Source organism: Lygodium microphyllum, chromosome 24 (genome assembly GCF_053477565.2).
Source record: "Lygodium microphyllum isolate KBCC chromosome 24, Lygodium_microphyllum_v1.1.10, whole genome shotgun sequence".
Lineage (NCBI taxonomy): Eukaryota > Viridiplantae > Streptophyta > Polypodiopsida > Schizaeales > Lygodiaceae > Lygodium > Lygodium microphyllum.
Window position 1 is genome coordinate 111,631,861 of NC_141158.1, and position 20,259 is coordinate 111,652,119.

The window sequence follows — 20,259 nt, forward strand, 5'->3', positions numbered from 1 at the left end:
ATGTTCAAGTCCTCATTTTCTAGGCCTACATTAACTTGACATACGGAGATATCAAAAGTCATGTATGTAAATGTCAAGAGCTCATGCTCTAGGCATACCTCCAACACCATGAGAGGAATTTGAAATATCCACTACTAATTCTTGATCCATTAGCATATGATTACCATTCACAAAGTCGCATCTCATATAACAAAATGTAAGAATAGAGTTCTAAGTATATGCTTACAACTTATAGATTGTTTACCAACTCTGCATGTAACACCATTTAGTTATTTCGTATCCCAATTATAATCCAAGAAATCAAGTCACTTCTCCATCTTGCAAATGTGTATAGATAAGGCCTTTCTCACCTCCTAGACACCAAAAAAGTTAACAAATATATGTAAGTGTATGAAAAAGAATACCTTCACCACACAATTTGATATGCCTAGTCGTAAACATTTTTGTATTTCTTGATATGGCTTGATTCTATGATATTCACTTGTTTCTATTGCAAGATATGACCATTCTAGGCTATTGAGTGCAAGCTATGGAGTAGTTCATAAATTGATATAGTCCATATTATTATCATGTGCCATTAAAAAACATTCCCCCTACTAAAGACCTACCAAACCTTCTAATGTAAAGAGGTTCCGTGACAATTCTATGAAACATACTAATAATATACACAATTCTCTCCATTGGTTTCCAATTCACAAGATTTGATGGATATATATTTGCTCATGAACACACATTTCAAATAATCAAAAATACAAAAATGTGTCAAATACTACGAAGCACAAATAAAGGAATAATATAGATTTTGGCTCATGCATTGAATATTAGATTATCGTTACCACAAGCATAGTTCACAATGCATGTATGCATGTTGTATCAGCACTTCTTTTATACATCTACTACTATTATCAACCATTTGAAAGTCACTTACCTTGCCTTGTGTGTGTATGACCTCATTTGTTGCCACTCATTTTAGTCTATAGCATAACCCAACTTTTCCAACAAGGATTGTGACAAAACCTGTTGTTAGTTCTATGTCAAAACCATTATATACTGTAGGGCTTATAATAGAAGAGCATGAATGTGTAGGCCATATGGTGTTGTCATTGTTGCAAGTAGTAGAGGAGTAGACAAAAAATGCAAGTGAAAGAAGAGAGCCAAGGTGCAAAGAAAAGATCTTGCAAATGGAGCTCACAAAAGAATGAGGGATAGTAGTGAAGAGAGACGATATTCTTTCGAGGGGAAGTTATGACTTCATCAAATGAAAGAGCCACACCTCGAAAGGGGAATAGATCTATTACATGAGATAACACTATAATCTGATTTCTTTAGTACAATTAGCAATACATCTTCTCTTAAATTTCTTATTTATGGAATATGAACTATAAAACATTTTCTTTTGATTTTTTTCTTCATGTTTGGACCGATTAGGAGAAAGCTATTGTAATGGACCACACCATTTCTTTTATTTTTTAAATCCAATTAGGAGAAAGTTATTGTAATGGACAACACCATGGATATTAGGAGAAAGCTAAATCCATTTAAAAAATAAAAGAAACGGTGTGGTCCATTACAATAGCTTTCTCCTAATTGGTCCAAATAGTTTCTCTCTTTGGAAAAAAGAGTACATTTTTTGCCAAAAGTAGATCTAATGGGATGATGATGAATGGCCAAGAACCACATAAAGGGCCTAGTGCAACTATATGGAACACATGATAATAAAGGATAGTGCAACTTTCATGAGGCACCACCATGGTAGTGTAGGGCTGAGAAGGGCAAAGTGGTTGCAAAGCAGTTCATGAAGGAAGAGAAGACTAGAATGTAGCTACGTTGGTTGCTATGTCTAGTTGCAAGAATACAACCCAAAATGTAACCACCACTACCATCCTAAAAGGGCTATGACTGAGGAGGAAGTCTTAAATCCAAGTGTGTGTGAGGTGATGTAACCAACACCAACTCTACAAATCTAAAATCAAATTACCCTACAACTATAGCCTTAAAGCTCTAAAAATGACTAAACATTTCACATTCCTTTTACCCTCTATTGTGGCATAGTGCTTGTCTCCATTTATCAAAATATCTCTATGAACAAAACATATCCAAGTAAATGAGATGAATGCTCTTATGATGACCCTCATATCTTGCTAGAAGGAATGCTTTGATTATCCCAAATGGATAAGTTGAACTTACTTTGTGTATCATCAAACTTCAAGCTTGGAAAATTGTATAAAACAAAAAAATTATTATATATCAACCTTAAACTATGTAAAAACTCATTGAGAAGGTATAAATTTCATTGGTTGTGCACATTTACATGTGCTCATGCTACATGTCCAAATTTGCAATTACTATTAAAGCCCAATGTGAACATAGCCACTTTTAGAGTAGACAAGCATACATGCAATGAGAATGCCTTGCTAACCCTATTGCCTTCGGTAATAGTGACATTAATTTTGTACAATCTTTCTTGGGTCCTCTATTTGACCGTCTCCTTAATGCAACTTATCTAAAGTATATCATCGAAATAAAGGACCATCCAAAAGCATAGGACAATACTCGACATAATTGTCAAGTTAATAAACAACTAAAGTAAGGAGAAATTATGTTAAGTTAATAAACAACTAAAGTAAGGAGAACATTTCAGTGTGCAATAGAATGGCAAGGAGTCGCTCATGGATGATACACCACTAGTTGCATTTAGCATGTGTTGTGTAAGACATCAAAACTTGCTTGATGAAGCATAGATTCCTTTCTACAAGCCTACCAAATTTAATGTCCCTTTCCTTCTTACAATACTCTATTGCCATATAACAAACTTACCATAGTAAAAGTATGCATCATGTCATGTTATCATTATGCATTAGATATCATCCACCTAAACCTCTTGGCCCCCTTGGTTTCTTACACTTGTCCTACGCCATGCGACTAAAATTAGAATTTTGATCATGACCATGGCCTCCATACAATGTCATTCTACCATTACTTGAGACCATGTAGAAGGCTTGTGCTCACAAAACTCTTAAATATGACCTAACAAGCATAGCACCAAAATGCAATATTTATAGATTGTTTGTCAAATCCTTACATGTCCAATATAAGGGCTCAGAATGCACAATGACCACCATCTCTGCTCACTGTTAAGGGCATCTAAATCCAAAACCATGGCTTCAGTATAAAAATGATTGCATACCTTCTCCAAGGGTGGCTGTATAAAAATGGACAAAATGGGAGCACCCACTCCGAGGTATTGATTTCTTGCTTGTCTTGCCCCTTGCTTATTGCATACTTGTCTTCAAGCTCCTTCCTTACAACTCAAGCTCAAGTACCGTAAGCAAGCTGGTCGCACTCCATATGAATGATGGAGAAGTTACAAGTGATGGAGCTTGAGATATAGGCTCTCCTACCTTGCTTGAGATATGGGACAGCCTATGAAGAGCTAATGCTAGTCTAGATGAATAGATACACTTAATCAATGTAAGTTACTATATTGTGTTCTGAAGTGTGTTTCTGTTATCATCACCAAATTGGTGAAAAGATGTGTGAATCTTAGTTGTCTATACAGAATTGGGCTGGACACTTCCAGAAGAAGTCTTTAATTCAAAGCCTGTTTTTTTTTTTTCATGTACGCCAGTTTTTGAAGTGTTTGATTGGGCTTCCTCCAAATCCCCGCACCTCCGAGGGTAAAGACCCCAGAGAGCCACTCCATCACAGAATTTGAACCTTGATGTGCCATTGCTTAGGCAGTTATCCTGTCAAAACTTTGTTACTTGGCATTCAATCCAATCCTCAAAACCTGCCATAGCAAATGCCTCATTCATGAGAAGTTTCCATCCCAAGCCATTGTTCTCTTGGGCACCCTCACAGATGCAACATTGATTGTTGTGATGGAGAGGGTTCAACACAACCAAAAGTCTTGGTGTGGTAACACCTTTGGGCTGTATTTGCAGGCTTTCTGGCAACAAACAGCTAGGATGTTCTAAAATTTCAACCTCTTAAAACAGTTATTAGAAAAACTCCTCTGTTCATGATAGTGAATCCATTTTCTAGGATAATATCCAAATACTTATTACATCACTAGACAAAGCAGTGCAGTGACCTGTTGGCTTCATCAACAGCCACCCAGGTAAGTTTGATATCCAAAACTATCTTTGGTACATCACTACAAAATCCTAGAGTACTCAAACTTAGGATATCACATAAAGTACAGGACAAAGATCAGTTCCACTCTCCAAAACAGCACTAGCAATCAATACTAGGGCTTCTCTACAATGAAACATCTCTCTGTTGCAAATAGTGTCTCGAGCAGATCTGAGCAACTGCAGATTAGAAAAAGTTACATGGAGTTGCACACTGAACAAAATTACAGAGAGCAGACTTGCCACAGCTCATCTGGTGCCACCATATCCATTCAGGTCAAACTCCCAATGTTTAATCCCTGTGGCATTGTTATCTGTATTCAAATCGAGTCCCTTCCCTGCTATGTACTGTGTAGAGCAAGAGGTCTTTCCACCTCCATTTGAGTCAGCCAAGCTAATGACTTGATCAGCTGAAAATACAGCAGGTAGACCTACTTTGTACTGCATAGAGCAGGTGGCCCTTCCAGACTCATTTGAGCCAGTCAAACAAGTGACCGGATCCACTGAAAATGCCATGTGTTGAAAATTTTCCACTTCTGAGTCTCTTTCTTCTTTGATTCTTACTTGCTCAACAGCTACTCCCCGATGCTCACCATTGTGTAGTCTACTATCTAAAAATTCTCGCTCCTGCAAAGTATTCTGAGACATCTCTGACCCTGGAGCACTCCAAGCAGAGAGTGAAGTTGACAATCTTTCATCTGACAAGCACCTTCCAACTCTGGCACTGAAATCCTGCAGCTCTTCATCCCTAGCCTGGCTAGTTTGCACATCAGCATCACCAAAAAAATTTCTACATCTCTTCTTACCACATAACTGAGGGTTCCCATTTTCATAGGTTTCAAACCTCTCATGAGAGGTGATGTTCGTCAAAGAGCTTTCTGGAGAACAGTCTGTCTTCTCTTGCGAATGCTGTGGTGTATGTTCTTCCATGTCCCCATTATGTGTGTCAGCTAGAGACGAAATGGTCAAATTTGAAAAGTTAGAGTCCAAGCATTTCCTGGAAACTTTAGTTGCCAAATCAGAAAGCTCAGCTCGAGCTGCCTCAAGTCCAATGCTTGTGACCGTTTGCCCAGTAAGGGTCTGTTGTGCTTTTTCAAGTATAGACTGTAAGTACCTCCCTTGTGCCTCTATCCGCACTTGTAGAAGCCGTTGCACCTGCTTAGTAGGAGCAAGCACAGATAAGCATTTTGTAAGGGCAAGCACAAAACAAGGCCTTGCATTGAAACTTGAAAGTGATGAAAGAAGCAACCTAACTTTCGCATAAGCTTCTTTACCTCTAACTGTTCGCGGAGCTTCCTCTGTACTTCCATTTGCATACGCAGAGCTTCTGTTATTTGCATATTGCTGGGACAGACAGGAGAAAGCTTCTCAGTTCACCCATTTCAGCTGTTCCTCATGTTCAAGATCAAGAGGAATAGTACTCACTCAGACGCATTTTGGCTCGGTAGACTAGTGCATGTAGATGTTGATGTAGTAGCCACTGGGCCTTCAGATGTTTCTGTAGAGACTGAAAATTCATGTGCAACAACATCACTAAGTTTTTGACTTGAAATCGAGCTCACTGTATCCAAGATACTATTTCATGGAATAAAATTTTCAACTCACCAGCTCTTCCCACCTCCGCATTCACCTCTTTGTGGGGCTGCTTTCCTAGGCGATATTTCTGTTAGCAGCATCCCTAACATAGGTTAGTGGGCAAGATTGAACAGCATATAGGGTCTCCAGATCAAAGTACAGCAACAAAGTAACACTCCTACACAAAATAATCTCTCTGCAACAGAATTAGAATTTACCTGAAGATGACTTTTCAGGTGGTATAGTGTGAGACCCTTCACATTCATGACTCGCAATACTGATTTCGGTGTGGCCTCTGCATATGACCATTTGTCAGTCAATCATCTTATTGATTTAATGGACTGCTCTCTACTATCAGCTTAACTCGTGACCCAGAAAAGTTGATAACGAAGATCAGAACCATTAGCCAATGGTTAACCACAGCCATAATAACAGCTACAACATCTAACAACTCAGATCTAAGATCCACACAACTGACTGTACTTCAGAGCCATAAGACTAAGACTGCTTTTATAACACATGACTATGCTGGTTATGGGTACGAATCTTTCCAGACTGAGCAGAATTAAGTAGAGCTTACAATCAGCAAAAAACAAAGTGATGTTATGCTGCAACAGTCATGCGCAAGCACCATTCTCCTTTAAAAAGATCAATCAGGCTAGGCTCCATGGCACTGACAACAAAATGCTGCGTGAACTAATATTTGCTCAAATTAGAAGCTGTTCTTTGATCCTCCAGGGTTCTGTCAACATCTCATTAAAATCTGGGTGCTACACATATAAACTGCCTCACTGGAAGCCAGACTAATGGAAAGCAATATGCATCAGGACAGAAAGGAGGGGCTTACTGTCAGCTCCACCGAGCTGATTGACTGCATCTACAAAACGCTCGTGAAGCTCTGCAGTCCACCGTAAGCGTGGCTTTGGATCTGTTGAAAGGACCACTGCTCCATCTCCTCCCTGCAGCTTCGCTGAGAAAGGACAAACTTGATGTGGTAGCCCAGATGGCAGGCCCTGGCAATCAGTTATCTGATACATTATCTGGCATGAGAAAACAGTTCAAATCATTTCAACATCAGAGGAGGCAGTGGAATGCCATGGAAGCCTTTGGCCCCCATATGAAGCACTCAGATCCTTCAGGCCAATGTTCTGTGTTCATACAGCCCAGACATAAGATGGGTACCTGACTGACAATGCAACTGATGTCGTCCTCAGCTCTGCTCTGCAACCAACTTCCTTGATAAAGTGGGAACTTGAAGAGGTGATTCGGTGAAAAGGCGTGAACCAGTCCTGTGAGCTACTATCACAAAGGCGCAAGAGCTGCGATATCGCGGCGAGGGTGCAAGCCACAAAATCTAACAGGCACAACCAAAACGAATAATCAGAGGTGCCATTCTTGAGCAATTGGGCATTGATGAAGTGTCCCAGAATGCATTCGTATCAGCCAATCGGACCACGACCGCCTAGTAGGCGATGTAGAAGATGACCGAAGCTCCTTGTCTGCGTCTCTCCTATTCAAAGATCCATGGCATTTCTTCTGCGTTTGTGTTGGGTGGGTCGTCAACGCATATACATGCTTGAACGCAGAAAAGGATATGATACAAGCTTAATACAGAGAAGGACAATTGATCAATTGGATCAATCTCTCTCTTTTTTTTTTCGTAAAATATCAATCTCTCTCTCTCTCTCTCTCTCTCTCTCTCTCTCTCTGTGTCTGGGTCTCCGTGTCAAGAAATGCTCGGAAGTTGATGGGAGCAGCGAGATTCTATGGTGCAGGTAGGTACAAAGAAGACGAGGTTATGATGATGATGACGACGACGACGATGCAAGAACTACGAGAGAGAAGCAACAGGAAAACGCAGGCTGGGCAGGGTGTGCATTTGTAGGTAAAATGGTTGACGGGAAGGTACTCTCTCTCTCTCTCTCTCTCGCTGTGCGCGTAGTGTGGCTCTGTGTGTCTTTATGAGACGCCGGGATGCGAGCTCTGAGGAATATGCCCTCACCTGCAAAAGAACAAGACCCAGACAAAAGAGAAACTATTAGTTTTGTCTTAAACCCCCTTTAATTACCTTCCAATTATTTAAAACCCCACCCCTGCCACCTACAATTAACAACCTCATTGACATTTTGCCCAATGCTCTTCCCTAAATTACTTTAAGACCTTTGACCATAGTTTCATCCAGGCGTGTTCACACGCACTCGTAACACCCCGCGCACAAAAAACCTCTTTGCTTGTAGACACACCATCCTCCAATGGAAAATCTAGAAGCTGTGTATGCAATTGCTAATTGCTTACTTTGTTTTTGTGAGCCCCCCATGTAAAGAGAAAGTGTTTATGAGCAATACATTTATCTAATAGGTCCTCGTTTCAACATTGGATTACTGTGGTCAAGTGTGACCAAATAGCTAGAGGCAAACCTTAGAGGGTGTTTGCACATTACCAGACTAGCTACATGCATGTGTAGAGTCATCACTACACTAGGTCCTAATTTAGTCTTGATTTAGAGGGCCTATCATAGCATGGTTTTTCTTGTTAGACTTCTCAAAGGAGGTATGTGATTCATGGACCTACCATATATGAAATTCAATTTTGGTTGCATGTTTTACAAAGCATGCACGCAATGCTCTATCTAGAATAATAGTTTGTGTCTCATTCTTATAAGCTTAGTCAATGTTTTTCTACATTCACAATCTATACTATCTCTTAGTTCCTATGGGCTATCGAAGCAAGCACATAACTCGAAAACAGTAACTATATATTATGATCATCTACACTAATCAAAGGTTTTCATTCTCCATATTCTTTGTATGTCACTTGCTTACAAGTGTATTGTATTTTGTTGTGTTCACTTTTCTTTCAAATTTCTGAATCAAATTGCATGTGTTTGCCACAAAATATTTTGTAAATTATAAGGTTTTAAATCTTCTTCAAACCTTAAGAATTTAGTGCAATTGATTTTAAATGAAATCTTAGTTTTTCTTAAACGCCACATCCTCATCCATCCCTACAGTTGTTGTACACCACGTCCTCAATTTACCTCAATGCTCCAAAATATAAAAGCCCCTTTGAGACCTCCAAGATTGAAAAGGCTAGCCACAACTACACATTTGGGTCTAATCCAACTCATCTAGGGCTTGGGTTGGGTCTTGGCACAAGTCTCCTATAAGGAAGTTCAAGCAATACCATTTCCTACTACTCTGAACTCATCCTCCTCGATTATGTTTGAAAAGTGTTTGCAAGGAGTTGAGGAAAAAACTTGCCTCCTCTTGTATTCATACTACTAGGGGCCACTTAATGCCTTCCCCTCACTTGGAGCCCATGGGGAACCAGGGGGGGATGGATGATGTTGGGGGCCATGGCACCCACTCAACTAGGATAATAGCATTGATCTCCTGCTTGGAAGCCACCAAACTTCTTTGTTGGACCAAGGCATACTAGTCTAAACACATGAATAGGTGTTGATCCAATTTTTATGTGAGCAAGGTCATCCATCTCTATCAAATCAACTTTAAAAGTATTGAGAATGAAGCCATTAGGGCCCCTATCCATGAGAAAGGGGCATTTAATGTGGTGTGAGTGTGAACAAGGAGTTGTTGGGATGCATATGACTAGATGTGAGAAGCCAACATTTAGGGCAATGCCATTGACTTCGATAAAGTTTAGCAAGTAAACTTAGCTTCGAGTATTAAAAAGGAATGAAGTTGAAGGATATGCCATCCGAGGCTCACCTTACTTGCAAGGCTTCAACATACTTACATTGTTGGTGGGTGGTGGAGCTCGTGAATGGTGACCATCTAAGCCAAACGTAGAGAGAGAGAGAGAGAGAGAGAGAGAGAGAGAGAGAGAGAGAGAGAGAGAGAGAGAGAGAGAGAGAGAGAGAGAGAGAGAGAGAGAGAGAGAGGTCTTACAAGTATGCAAATTGTAAGAATAAGTCAATAGTGATAAAGTGTGATGTGAAGTACAAGTTAGGGCCTTGTTTAGAGGTGTAGGGATGACCTTAAACCCTAACCCTAAACTAAAGTGTGTTCACATACCATGCATGCTAAGGCATGTTCACACACAAAGGTGACAGATAACTAAAAAAGCCCCCTCTAGATCAAGAGTGATTGAACTCATGACACAAAACATAATAAAATGATTATGGTAAGGCCTTATCTCAAAAGAGGTAGTGTTCAATACCGTATAATGATTCTATAGATGAGATACATAAGTGAGAGAAGATGCAACATGCGTATGGTCATGAGATGGTCTATGACACGAAAGTGGGACATGGTTTAGAGGTGCATGTGCATGGCTTGAAGGTCAAACAAAAGTCTACGTGGTTCAGAGGCACTAGGCACATGACCAAAGGCCAAACACCTAGCTATAGCTTTTGGGCTCAACTAAGAGGCCAGGGGAAAGTGGTTACAACGCCCTTGAGACATAACTTATTTGCAAATTAGAAGGAAAGGAAATAAGAGAAATACAACTCATCTTGAATGGTAGCAAGTGTCACAAGCAAGGGCAACATCATCACATGGCTGCAATTAAGAGATGGTGCATATAACAATAGAACAGGTGACACATTGATTATGATGATGATATATAGGTAGATATCCTAGCAAGAGAAAGTGATGATAGTAGGTTATGTGGCTATAGTTTGATCAAGAAACAATTGTGGCAATAGATTGAGGGAAACAACTAATGGCATGTCAAAGCAAATGACATTAAAAGGTAGAAGATGGGCAACAAAGTTGGATGGAAAAGGCTGCTATTACTGCTATCGTTGATGCTGCTACTATTGCTATTGCTATTGCTATTGCTATTGCTATTGCTATTGCTATTGCTATTGCTATTGCTATTGCTATTGCTATTGCTACTACTACTGCTACTGCTACTCCTGCTGCTACTACTACTGCTACTACTATGGATGGCAAAGGCTGCTGCCCTACTCCTACTCCTACTCCTACTCCTACTCCTACTCTTACTCCTACTCCTACTCCTACGAATGGCAAAGGTTCCTGCTCTTGCTCCTGCTCCTGCTCCTATTACTACTGCTCTTGCTACTGCTACTGCTACTACTACGGATGGCAAAGGCGACTGCTGATGCTGTTGCTACTACTACTACGAATGGCAAAGGCTGTTGCTACTACTGCTGCTATTGCTACTAGTACTACTACTACTACTACTACTAGTTGGATGGCAAAGGAGGCTGCTGCTACTACTGCTGCTATTGCTCCTAGTACTACTACTAGTTGGATGGCAAAGGTGGCTGTTACTACTAGTACTGCTACTACTTCTACTATTGTGCTACTCCTCCTCCTCCTCCTCCTCCTCCTCCTCCTCCTCCTCCTCCTCCTTCCATTGGAGCTATTGGGCAATAGATTAGGTAGCATACATTGTGTCACTTAGTTGGTGGACATTGGTGTTGAAGATGATTGAGAGTGCTCCGATGCCATTGTTGGATGGTGGATCCCATGAATGTGACCAGCATCTAAGGTTCATGGAACTCTATGGAGGACACACACACACACACACACACACACACACACATAGAGAGAGAGAGAGAATTCTTGCAAGGACACAAATTGTAAGAATAAACTAATGATGATAAGTGTGATATGAAGTACAAGTTAGGGTCTTATTTTTATAGGCCTAGGGATGACCCCAAACCCTAACCCTAAGCTAAAGTGTGCTAACACACTAATATGTGTAGTAAGGTGTGTTCACAAACAAAGGTGGCATATAACTTTAGTTCTCTAGCATGGCACTAATCCTTAGTTGGATAAAGTTTGACACAACTTGCTAGAGACCACTTTCTTAGTCTCAATGTCACAACCTCAACTAATTGACATGATACATGCCTAAGTTTAATGTCACCATCTATGAAGAACAATCCTCCTATCTAACATTTCCCACATAGTGTAAGTGTGTCGAAGAAGTTGGATGTGAATGACTACATGTGGAGCCAACATTGAGGGTAATCCCATAGACTTTCATGGAGTCTACCAAGTAAAGTGAGTTAGACAATTAAATGGAATGAAGAATGTGCCAAGCAAGGCCCACTTCCCTTATTACCAAAATTTAAGGTAGTCACTTGATGCCCTTGCATGGCACTATCCTTACTTGGATAAGGTTCAAGACAACTTGCTAGATACCACTTTCTTAGTCTCGATGTCATAACGTCAACTAACATGATACATGTCCTAATTTAACGTTACGATCTATGAAAAACAAATCCACCTACACAATAGTCTCGTAAGGGCCTACATGTATCAAAATGGGGCTAAATATGAATTGGGGGTCCACTATATGTAAAACCTCTAAATCTCCTCCCTTTAGAGCTTTCATTATACATAAACCCTCTCTATCACCTACCTTTTTAGGATTCTTTGTATCTAAACATTCTGTATTAGTTGCTGTCCATGCCAATTTGAAAACCTCTTAGTTGTGTTCTATTAACTCAAAAAAGCCTCAATAGTGGGATATTTGTGGACATTCTTATTAATTTAAGAGCTTCCACACTTTCCAAGCTCACAATATGCCTCTCTCACAAATCTCTCCACTTTCCACTCTCACTACCCTTCCATGCCTACTCTCTCTTATCCACGAAATGAAGAAAGAAAAGAATGCAAGTGTATGCTTATCGTTACCTCTTCCTCTCTTATTGTTGTCTATCCCTTGAGGGAGAAGCTCCAATGATCACATGATCCAAGTGTGCTCCTACAAGAAAACCCTTCAATCACAAGATGTTGCAAGGGAGCAGAGCATGAGCAAGAAGAGGAGGAACCAAGAGAAGTAGAGAAGAGGGGAAACCTCTTCTTGCTCTCTCTCTCTCTCTCTCTCTCTCTCTCTCTCTCTCTCTCTCTCTCTCTCTCTCTCTCTCTCTCTCTCTCTCTCTCTCTCTCTCTCTCTCTCTCTCTCTCTCTCTCTCTCTCTCTCTCTCTCTCTCTCTCTCTCTCTCTCTCTCTCTCTCTCTCTCTCTCTCTCTCTCTCTCTCTCTCAAGTCTCTCTCTCTCTCAAGTATGGTGGAAGGAGGAGGAGGAGAAGATAGGAAACAAAGGCTCCCATTTAATTTGCATACACAAGAATAGGTATTTTTCCATTAATTTGAACTTTAAATTCATCATGCTCCTAGATGCTGGTGCTCCTAGATGCTCCTAGATGCTGGTGCTTGTACTCGATTTCCCTCAAAAATCATGATAAGAAGTGACATAAGGGTCAATAAAATATCACAAAATAGGTTACATAGGGATGTATAAAACATCTATGCACTTAAAAAGCTCGAGCAAAGCTTGCAAGACTTTACAGTTTGTTCACACGATTTCCAATGACTTGTGTAATATTGTAAGGGGCCTCAAGTATTTAATTTTTGTGTTTGAGATAACTTTCAAGAATTAAAAGTTGTATGCATATACATTGATAGTTTTTGTCCACACTAGTTTTTACAATTTGCATGAAGTGAGCCCCACCTCACACCCCCACGACACGGTACACTATCCCCCCCCCTCACCTCACCCCACCCCACCCCCCCTCAAAAAACCCTGCCCCCCCCCCCCCCCCCAACATGACAACCCCCCTCAAAAGACCTTGCACCACCCACCCCACCCCACCCCACCTCAACTCAAAAAACCCCGCTCAACCCACCCCACCTCACCCCCCCACAACACGACACTAGTGCTTAGATTTTACATTTTAAATTCTTATACATGCATTTTCAAATTTGTTCATGAAGTTGATAGAATTTGACATTTCACATTAACACATTTTTAAAAGTAGCACCAAAGCCCAAACTAAATCTGGAATTTAATGTTTCATTTTTAAAGCTCTATCTTTGATGTCCTATGGATGCCTTGCTCTTTAACCTACAGATATGCACCTTTGACTTTCCCCAACTTCTAAATGATGAAATATGTCTCTTTCAATTCAGTTGTGAATACCCATTTGAAATGGTACCATTCCACATGTAAATAATGTGTAATATGTGACATTCTTAAATATTCTAGAGTCACCGCCCAAGATAAGAAAATGCAAGATGTTAAGAGTAAGGCCTCATGTACTACTTATTGGACTTTTTGGAAGGCTAACAAGTTAACTAAGCCTCATATGGCCACATATTTACCCCTGCCTTCACTTTATAAATTGCTAAGAATCTTAATCCGTGCATGTGTGTGGCATGACTCTTAATATGGAAGGAGATCTTCCTCAAAGGCTCTTACATGGCCACACCTATTCAAGGCTCAAGTGTCTCATGACTAGAAGTACACACTACTAGCACAAGCCTATCAAAAACCTTCCTTTTAGCTTTTCATTCAAATATTTCTAGTGGTCTAAAGAAAATATTTTCAATTCCCTTGTGCAAGCTTAGTCTTTGAAAAGGCTCCAACATGAAAACATTTGTACTTCTTGTATCCATGTTGGGAGCAACAAATGGAACTAGATATGTGAGAATTTTCGCAAACAAGCTTGAGTGTTATATGCAATGGCTAAGTATAAATTTCTATTATCCAAGTCTAAAATCTAGTTCTCGAACCCCACTATTTTTCCTTTTTCAAAAAGCCAATGCAGGTGACATAAAGCAACATGCATTAGTCATAATCCTTTCTACATAGTAAGTTTGGTACACAAACATATTTCTTTCTTAAATAATTGTAAATTTTATATATGCTCTCTCTTATCCTTGGGGCATATCAAGGAAGAATGCGAGAATCATTAGCAACAATAGCCTAGAGATTAAATCACAAGTAGGTCTCCATCAGTGAAATATAGATCATGAATTGTTCCTTTCATTGTCAATTATTTGACATGTCAAGCAAGCATGATCTATTTTGTTTACTATGAAGAATAATTCCTCGATAATATCACCCACTAAGATTTTTGAGTAAAAACCCAAGTCACTACCTCTAAAAGGCACTTTCAAAAGCATCACCATTTGCTCATAGAAGGTGCCACCTTGGCCAAGACGTGTTGTCCTCAAAATTTTGGGCCACAAAAATATCAAGTGGTTGAAGAAGCTATTTTCTAGTTTGAGCTCAATTCTAATGTCCCATTTGATATGTATCATAGATTTCATTTTACCTTGAAGCTTACATATTTTTCAAAGGCCCTTATAGGCATCTATTTAGCCTCACCTACCTTTTTTGTCACTCCTCCTTAGCATCAAGGAGTTGAGAGGGCAAAGGAGCCTAATTGCAATATGACCAAGTCTTAAAGCTTTCTTGGGAGAAAAAGTTGTCAGTAGTATTCAATGAGCATTTATTAGAAAGTTGTTACTAGTAGTCAACAAGCACTTATTAGAAAGTGGTTGATCATGAGGTGACATACATTGAAATTCAAACCCAATTGCAAATAGCATACATTGTGTGCTACATTACATGGATTACATTAATGTATACATCTATTTATATTTTACATGGTTTACTTCCATAGATCACAAGCATTAATGCAGTGAAAATTGTGTATGTCTTGATGTTTATAGTAGCCAACATATGTGAGTTCTTAGTAGTATCCCCATTTGTTTATAGAAAGATATGACCATTAAGACAAACATAAGAATGCTACTTCCCTTTTTGTCTCCCTTTAAGGCTCTTGTGTTTATCCAACATTTTTGTAGGACCTATTCTCCATGATTCACATGGAAAAACATTTGGTGTGGCACTTTGAAAAGTAAAAAACCTCCCATAAGTTGATTCATGGAGTAGGTAGCTCCTTAGACACTTAACCCCCAACAAGCACTCATGTCACCACGTTTTCCACCATTGCTAGCATTCATGCTAGAAGTCATGAATGGTTTGATCCTAGAGGACAAGTATCCAAGAGAAATGGTTTTAACTCCTAGAAAACAATCATACAATGGTTAACAAGCATCCCAAAGAGAAACATTTCCTATTCAAAGAGACCCCCACAAGAAATATAACTACTAAATAAGAATCTGCATCGATACTATGTATGCCCAAAAACTAGAGCCTTCAACACCATATGAAGTTCCCTAATATCTGGTATAGAACACCCAAGCCTCTTGGGCCACTCACACTCCCAATTCTCTAACCCACAAGGGCATTTTGATAGTTTAAGAACTAATAGGAAGGGAAATGAGAACTTGAATAATTATGAAACCAAATCAATTCACATAGCATGAGCAAGTAACATCTCTAGGCTAAGGTACAATTGTAATGGTATAGGAAAGCCTTAGGTCCCTAAAGATATAAGATGATTTGACTACAAAGTCTAAGAATCAAAATTTTAGCCTTCCCTTGAATGTAAAGTTGTTGGTTGGTTCTCTTAGTCAAAAAGAGGATGGACTTCAACAAGGTTGAAGTTTGTGTGTGTAGCTTAAATAGATCATAATCATGTTTGCCATGTTATATAGGAATGAATCTATATGTGTGAAGTGAGAAAGATAAGATGGAAAGAAATTGGTACTCATAGAGTGAAATAATACAAATCCTCATACTTCCTAATACTTCACATCTTTTTAATAATGTTGCAATCAAATTTGAGACAATGTTCAAATGTCTATGCAATAATGGGACCATGCACATTTGTGCCTTGTTCAAGCAAAAAGAATCTCTAGCTTTGAAGATTGAATACTCATAGGAAGATGGTGGATAAAACCAACTAATTGTTGCATTAGTTTTGAGAAAGACAACAAATTTCTAAATTTCTTTTCAAAACAAGAAAAACTTCCAATGTGATTTTGAAGTACAAGGCATGAAACCTCCTCCTTGGTCCAAAATCATAGAAGGCTAGAGGTAGGATCCTTAAGATAATATACATTTCACTTTATGCCAAGAAATGTGTAAGACATCCACCCACAAATTCCCTCACATGACTAGATGAATGGTAAAGCATTCACTCACACTTCATATGACTCAATGGAAGCATACATTGATCCTACCCCCTATACTAAATCTTTAACATGCCTCATCCACAATGGTCCATAACATAACTATCACCATTGGCATTAGAAAACTACAAATATAAGAAGAGGTTGGCACAGAAATGTTTGTTGAAGAATACAAGCTTTGAAGAGGCGAAACCACAAAAAAAAAAAAAAACAAAAGGCTTGGTTCAACACACAATCCCCAATTTAATTGTACATGGAAATTGATCAAATTTAAAGAGCACATTGATCTTTCAAGTTAATAATATCACGTCATCAATTTGTTGTAGATGCCTCTATTAATATCTTTTTCATATTCTAGCACATAATTGTGTAGGCATAGCTAGTTTACCTAAGACATCCACTATTGGCATAAAAAGTAAATGACAATGACCAATTCTCATGTGGTGCTTGGACATGGATACTATAAAGCTAGGTTTATGTTTGAACTTCCCTTCAAAAGGTACAAGCATATAAGGCTTCAGAGAAATGATATAGTATTACATTTTGCATTTGACCAAATATCCACTTCATGGGTGTGTGCATGTGCACTTTGAGGGGCTCCAACAATGCATTCTCTCTTCTTCTCATTTCTAACTGTCTAGAGAGTATAAGAAGTGAGCTTTCTTCTGATGGATATAAGCTTCACATTGTGATAATGGGAAAAAGATAAATAAATTGTAACTTCAAAGTGGTTAGATCTCAAAGATTCTACACTGGATTCAAAACAAATGTAGATATAAGAATTTTTATACCTAGGTAAAGTATATAAACACAAAGAATATATGAAAGCATAGTACATACAAGGGAGAGAAATATATGGAGATCTAAATCTTTACATCTCAAGGTGGACTAATCCTAATCACATTAGATAATTTTCAAGCTACAAGTGCATTCCATTTTTTATTCTCATGGAGAAGGGTATGAATTGAATATAGGAATCTCTCCTAAACTAGAAGGATGAGAGTTTGTGAAATTAATAGGACACAAAAACATAATGAAGTATTCATGTACAACCAACAAATAGCCAAAGTAAGAAATCCCAAATTCGATAAGGTAGTAATCTAGCTCATTCACTAATTTGCTACATATAGAGGCCATGATGCTATCATATAATAACAGGGGAAGCTATTGATGTTGGATTACACAACATGCATGTGACTTTGGTCACTATGTAGACCATATGATTTAGAAGCATAAGGGTAGCATGAGCCAAAAGGAAATAGAGTAAACAAAATACCTCACATAATAAAAAAGATCAAGAGTTTAAAATAGCAGTAGCTTCAAAGCATTAGAGATGAAAATGGTTAAGTATCAAAAAATTAATTAATTATGGCTTAATATTTGATATGGGAAAACTTTGTCCTACAAAATAATATGAATAATGCATACATGTACCGATGTACTCATGGAGCCAACTTAATACCAATGTTGCCACATGCATAAATACCATGCCATCATTTTTCTAGTTATGCAGACCCATAAGTAGACTCAAACATAGCCAACTACCTAAATCAAGTAAGCAACTTGAAATAAGCTGGTGTAGCTTAATTGTAATGAATCAGTTTTGCAAAGAACTTATCCATTAATAGGCCATACACACAAGTTACAATGACATAAATGTGAGCTAATGTCATGCCACCTCAAACTTTTAAGGTAGATTTTTAAAAACTTCATTTGGGCCTTCCTCTGAAAAGAACACTCACTCACTTGGGGCCATGAAACAAAACTTATGTTGATTTTCGTGTTGAGCCTTAAAGGTGATATAAGTATTGTGCATTGCTACTACCAATCTTTTCATCATGATTGACTAATTAGGCAATTAATTACAATAAAGTCAATAACAATATTGCATGGATATGCATATATTTCGGTTTGCTCGCTTTTAGCTATTTGGTTTTCAGGATCCTTAAGAAAGTTAGATGTTCTAAGTGGAGATATTGTAATCATCCTCAACCAATGAAAAAGTGTAAGAATTATGATGTTGGTGATTATCACTATCTAATGACATTTGATGACAATATAATCATATTTCCTTTGTCCTAAAGAGACATGCTAAGGGGTTGGTGATTATAGCTATCAAACTAAGGATTGTGATAATCCTCCCTTTCACTTGAAGAGGAAAATTAAAGGACATAGGTGTGCACTTATAATTTCTCAATGGGTAACTATGAATAATATAGAGAGCAAATAAATAAATCTCATGAAATATGCTCTCAATCTCTCATCATAGATAACACTAGTGAGTAGAGATTCATAAGAAGGGGAGAAAGGTGGATGAATGGAAGGAAATGAACATTATTCCATATGCTTAGAGAGAGGTCACTCGTCCACTACCCAAGCTATGGGACTATTTTAGGCTTTAATAAAAGAAGGTAGGCTACTACCCATGATGTAAGATAGAAACTATTTCAAACAAAGAGAGAAGAAGAGAAAACGAGGTTAGAGGTGAGGAAATATATGAGAATTTAATGTAATGCCATAAATATCAACTAAACTCTCAAGATTATAGCAAAATTTTATGCAATGTTCCGATTGGGAGATGCTTTATCTTACTACCTACATCTTGAAGGCTGGGTTTTAGTGTGTGGAGTCAACCTAATAAGCAATTTCCTAACGTTTTGATCATTAGAACAAAAGACAAATACTATAGCCTTAAATGTTTAGGTTGTATCAATGTGTGCTCGGATCGAGGCTCAATATTCGACTCCCTACATGTTATAGAGCACTATATGAAAGTAAACCTTTAACGGTATCCATAGAAAAAACTTTAAAGTGGCAAATGTATGTTCCTTCTTTCGATTCCTTTTTACTATTTGGTGTAGAAGTGCTCACGTTTTCTGGATTCAGACCTTTCTTTTTGAAGCTCTTCTTGACATAATAGCTTTCACCTTGTTTCTTTCTCTTTTGAGTACTTCATGCAAGGAATCTTGATTCCATCCAAAAATCCTTATGAGTCTCCTTTATGCCATATGCTAATAGTGATACCTTTTGGAAAATTCTTCCACCTCAAGTGTTATCCAATTTCTACAAGATCCCTGCACTTTTCTTCCAAAGCATATTGGCTTGAATTGGATTGCCTATTTTGACATGCCTTATTGCAATCCTTGAAAATGCGTGTGTTCAAAGATCTTGATCAAGCTTTTATTCTAATAAAGCTCCATGAGCACGGTCTTGTCTGTCCTTCAACTTTTCTTGTGTGGAACCTTTGACCTCTCCCTTAATCGTAGTGTTCAGCAATATTCTAGTTTCTATAAGTCTTTAGAATAATATTTCATGTGCCTTTCGTGTTGGGTTATCAAACAAGATCACTTTATTTGATCTCAATGTTTATTCTACTCATCATGCTTACTTTGACCTTTTGCAATATCATGAAGTATCTCCTTAGCATCTTTTTTGCATCAAAGGCATTCACTACCCTCATAAGCATGCAACTCTCTTTTTAGTGGTATGTCCATGTGAATATGATAAGTAAGGGCTCATATGAATTTATTACAACAAGCATGGATCACATCATTTAAGACTTTGCTACTTTCAAAATGTGTTTATGCCAACACGCTACAAACTTTTGCATATTTGATATCATAATGGATAGCTTAAATTGAAGCTACTTTCCTTTCCATTACATAACCATAGAGAAAGGCATTTGCTATGACATCTGTATGCTACTCATCATTGTGGCATAAAGAA

At 38.4% G+C, this 20,259-nt stretch overlaps 1 protein-coding gene across 1 annotated transcript; it reads right to left on the reverse strand.

Moving 5' to 3' along the window:
- Positions 1 to 3,060: 3,060 nt before the first annotated feature.
- On the reverse strand, positions 3,061 to 7,709 carry LOC148015529 (protein PHR1-LIKE 3-like). The gene is made up of 7 exons (XM_087665359.1): positions 6,891 to 7,709; positions 6,556 to 6,748; positions 5,927 to 6,003; positions 5,739 to 5,796; positions 5,559 to 5,640; positions 5,408 to 5,477; positions 3,061 to 5,288 (listed from the first exon to the last, which is right to left on the reverse strand). The coding sequence occupies exons 2-7, from the start codon at positions 6,743 to 6,745 to the stop codon at positions 4,383 to 4,385; spliced, it is 1,383 nt and encodes a 460-aa protein (XP_087521485.1). The 5' UTR covers positions 6,746 to 6,748; positions 6,891 to 7,709; the 3' UTR covers positions 3,061 to 4,382.
- Between the last annotated feature and the right edge of the window lie 12,550 nt (positions 7,710 to 20,259).

Bases quoted from the DNA above. Each gene is read 5' to 3' on its own strand.
- LOC148015529 (XM_087665359.1), bottom strand. From the start codon at position 6,745: ATGTATCAGATAACTGATTGCCAGGGCCTGCCATCTGGGCTACCACAT. The intron at 6,004-6,555 runs GTAAGCCCCTCC...GGTCATATGCAG, and splicing joins TCAGCTCGGTGGAGCTGACA to AGGCCACACCGAAATCAGTA. The intron at 5,289-5,407 runs GTAAAGAAGCTT...CCTACTAAGCAG, and splicing joins AGCTCCGCGAACAGTTAGAG to GTGCAACGGCTTCTACAAGT.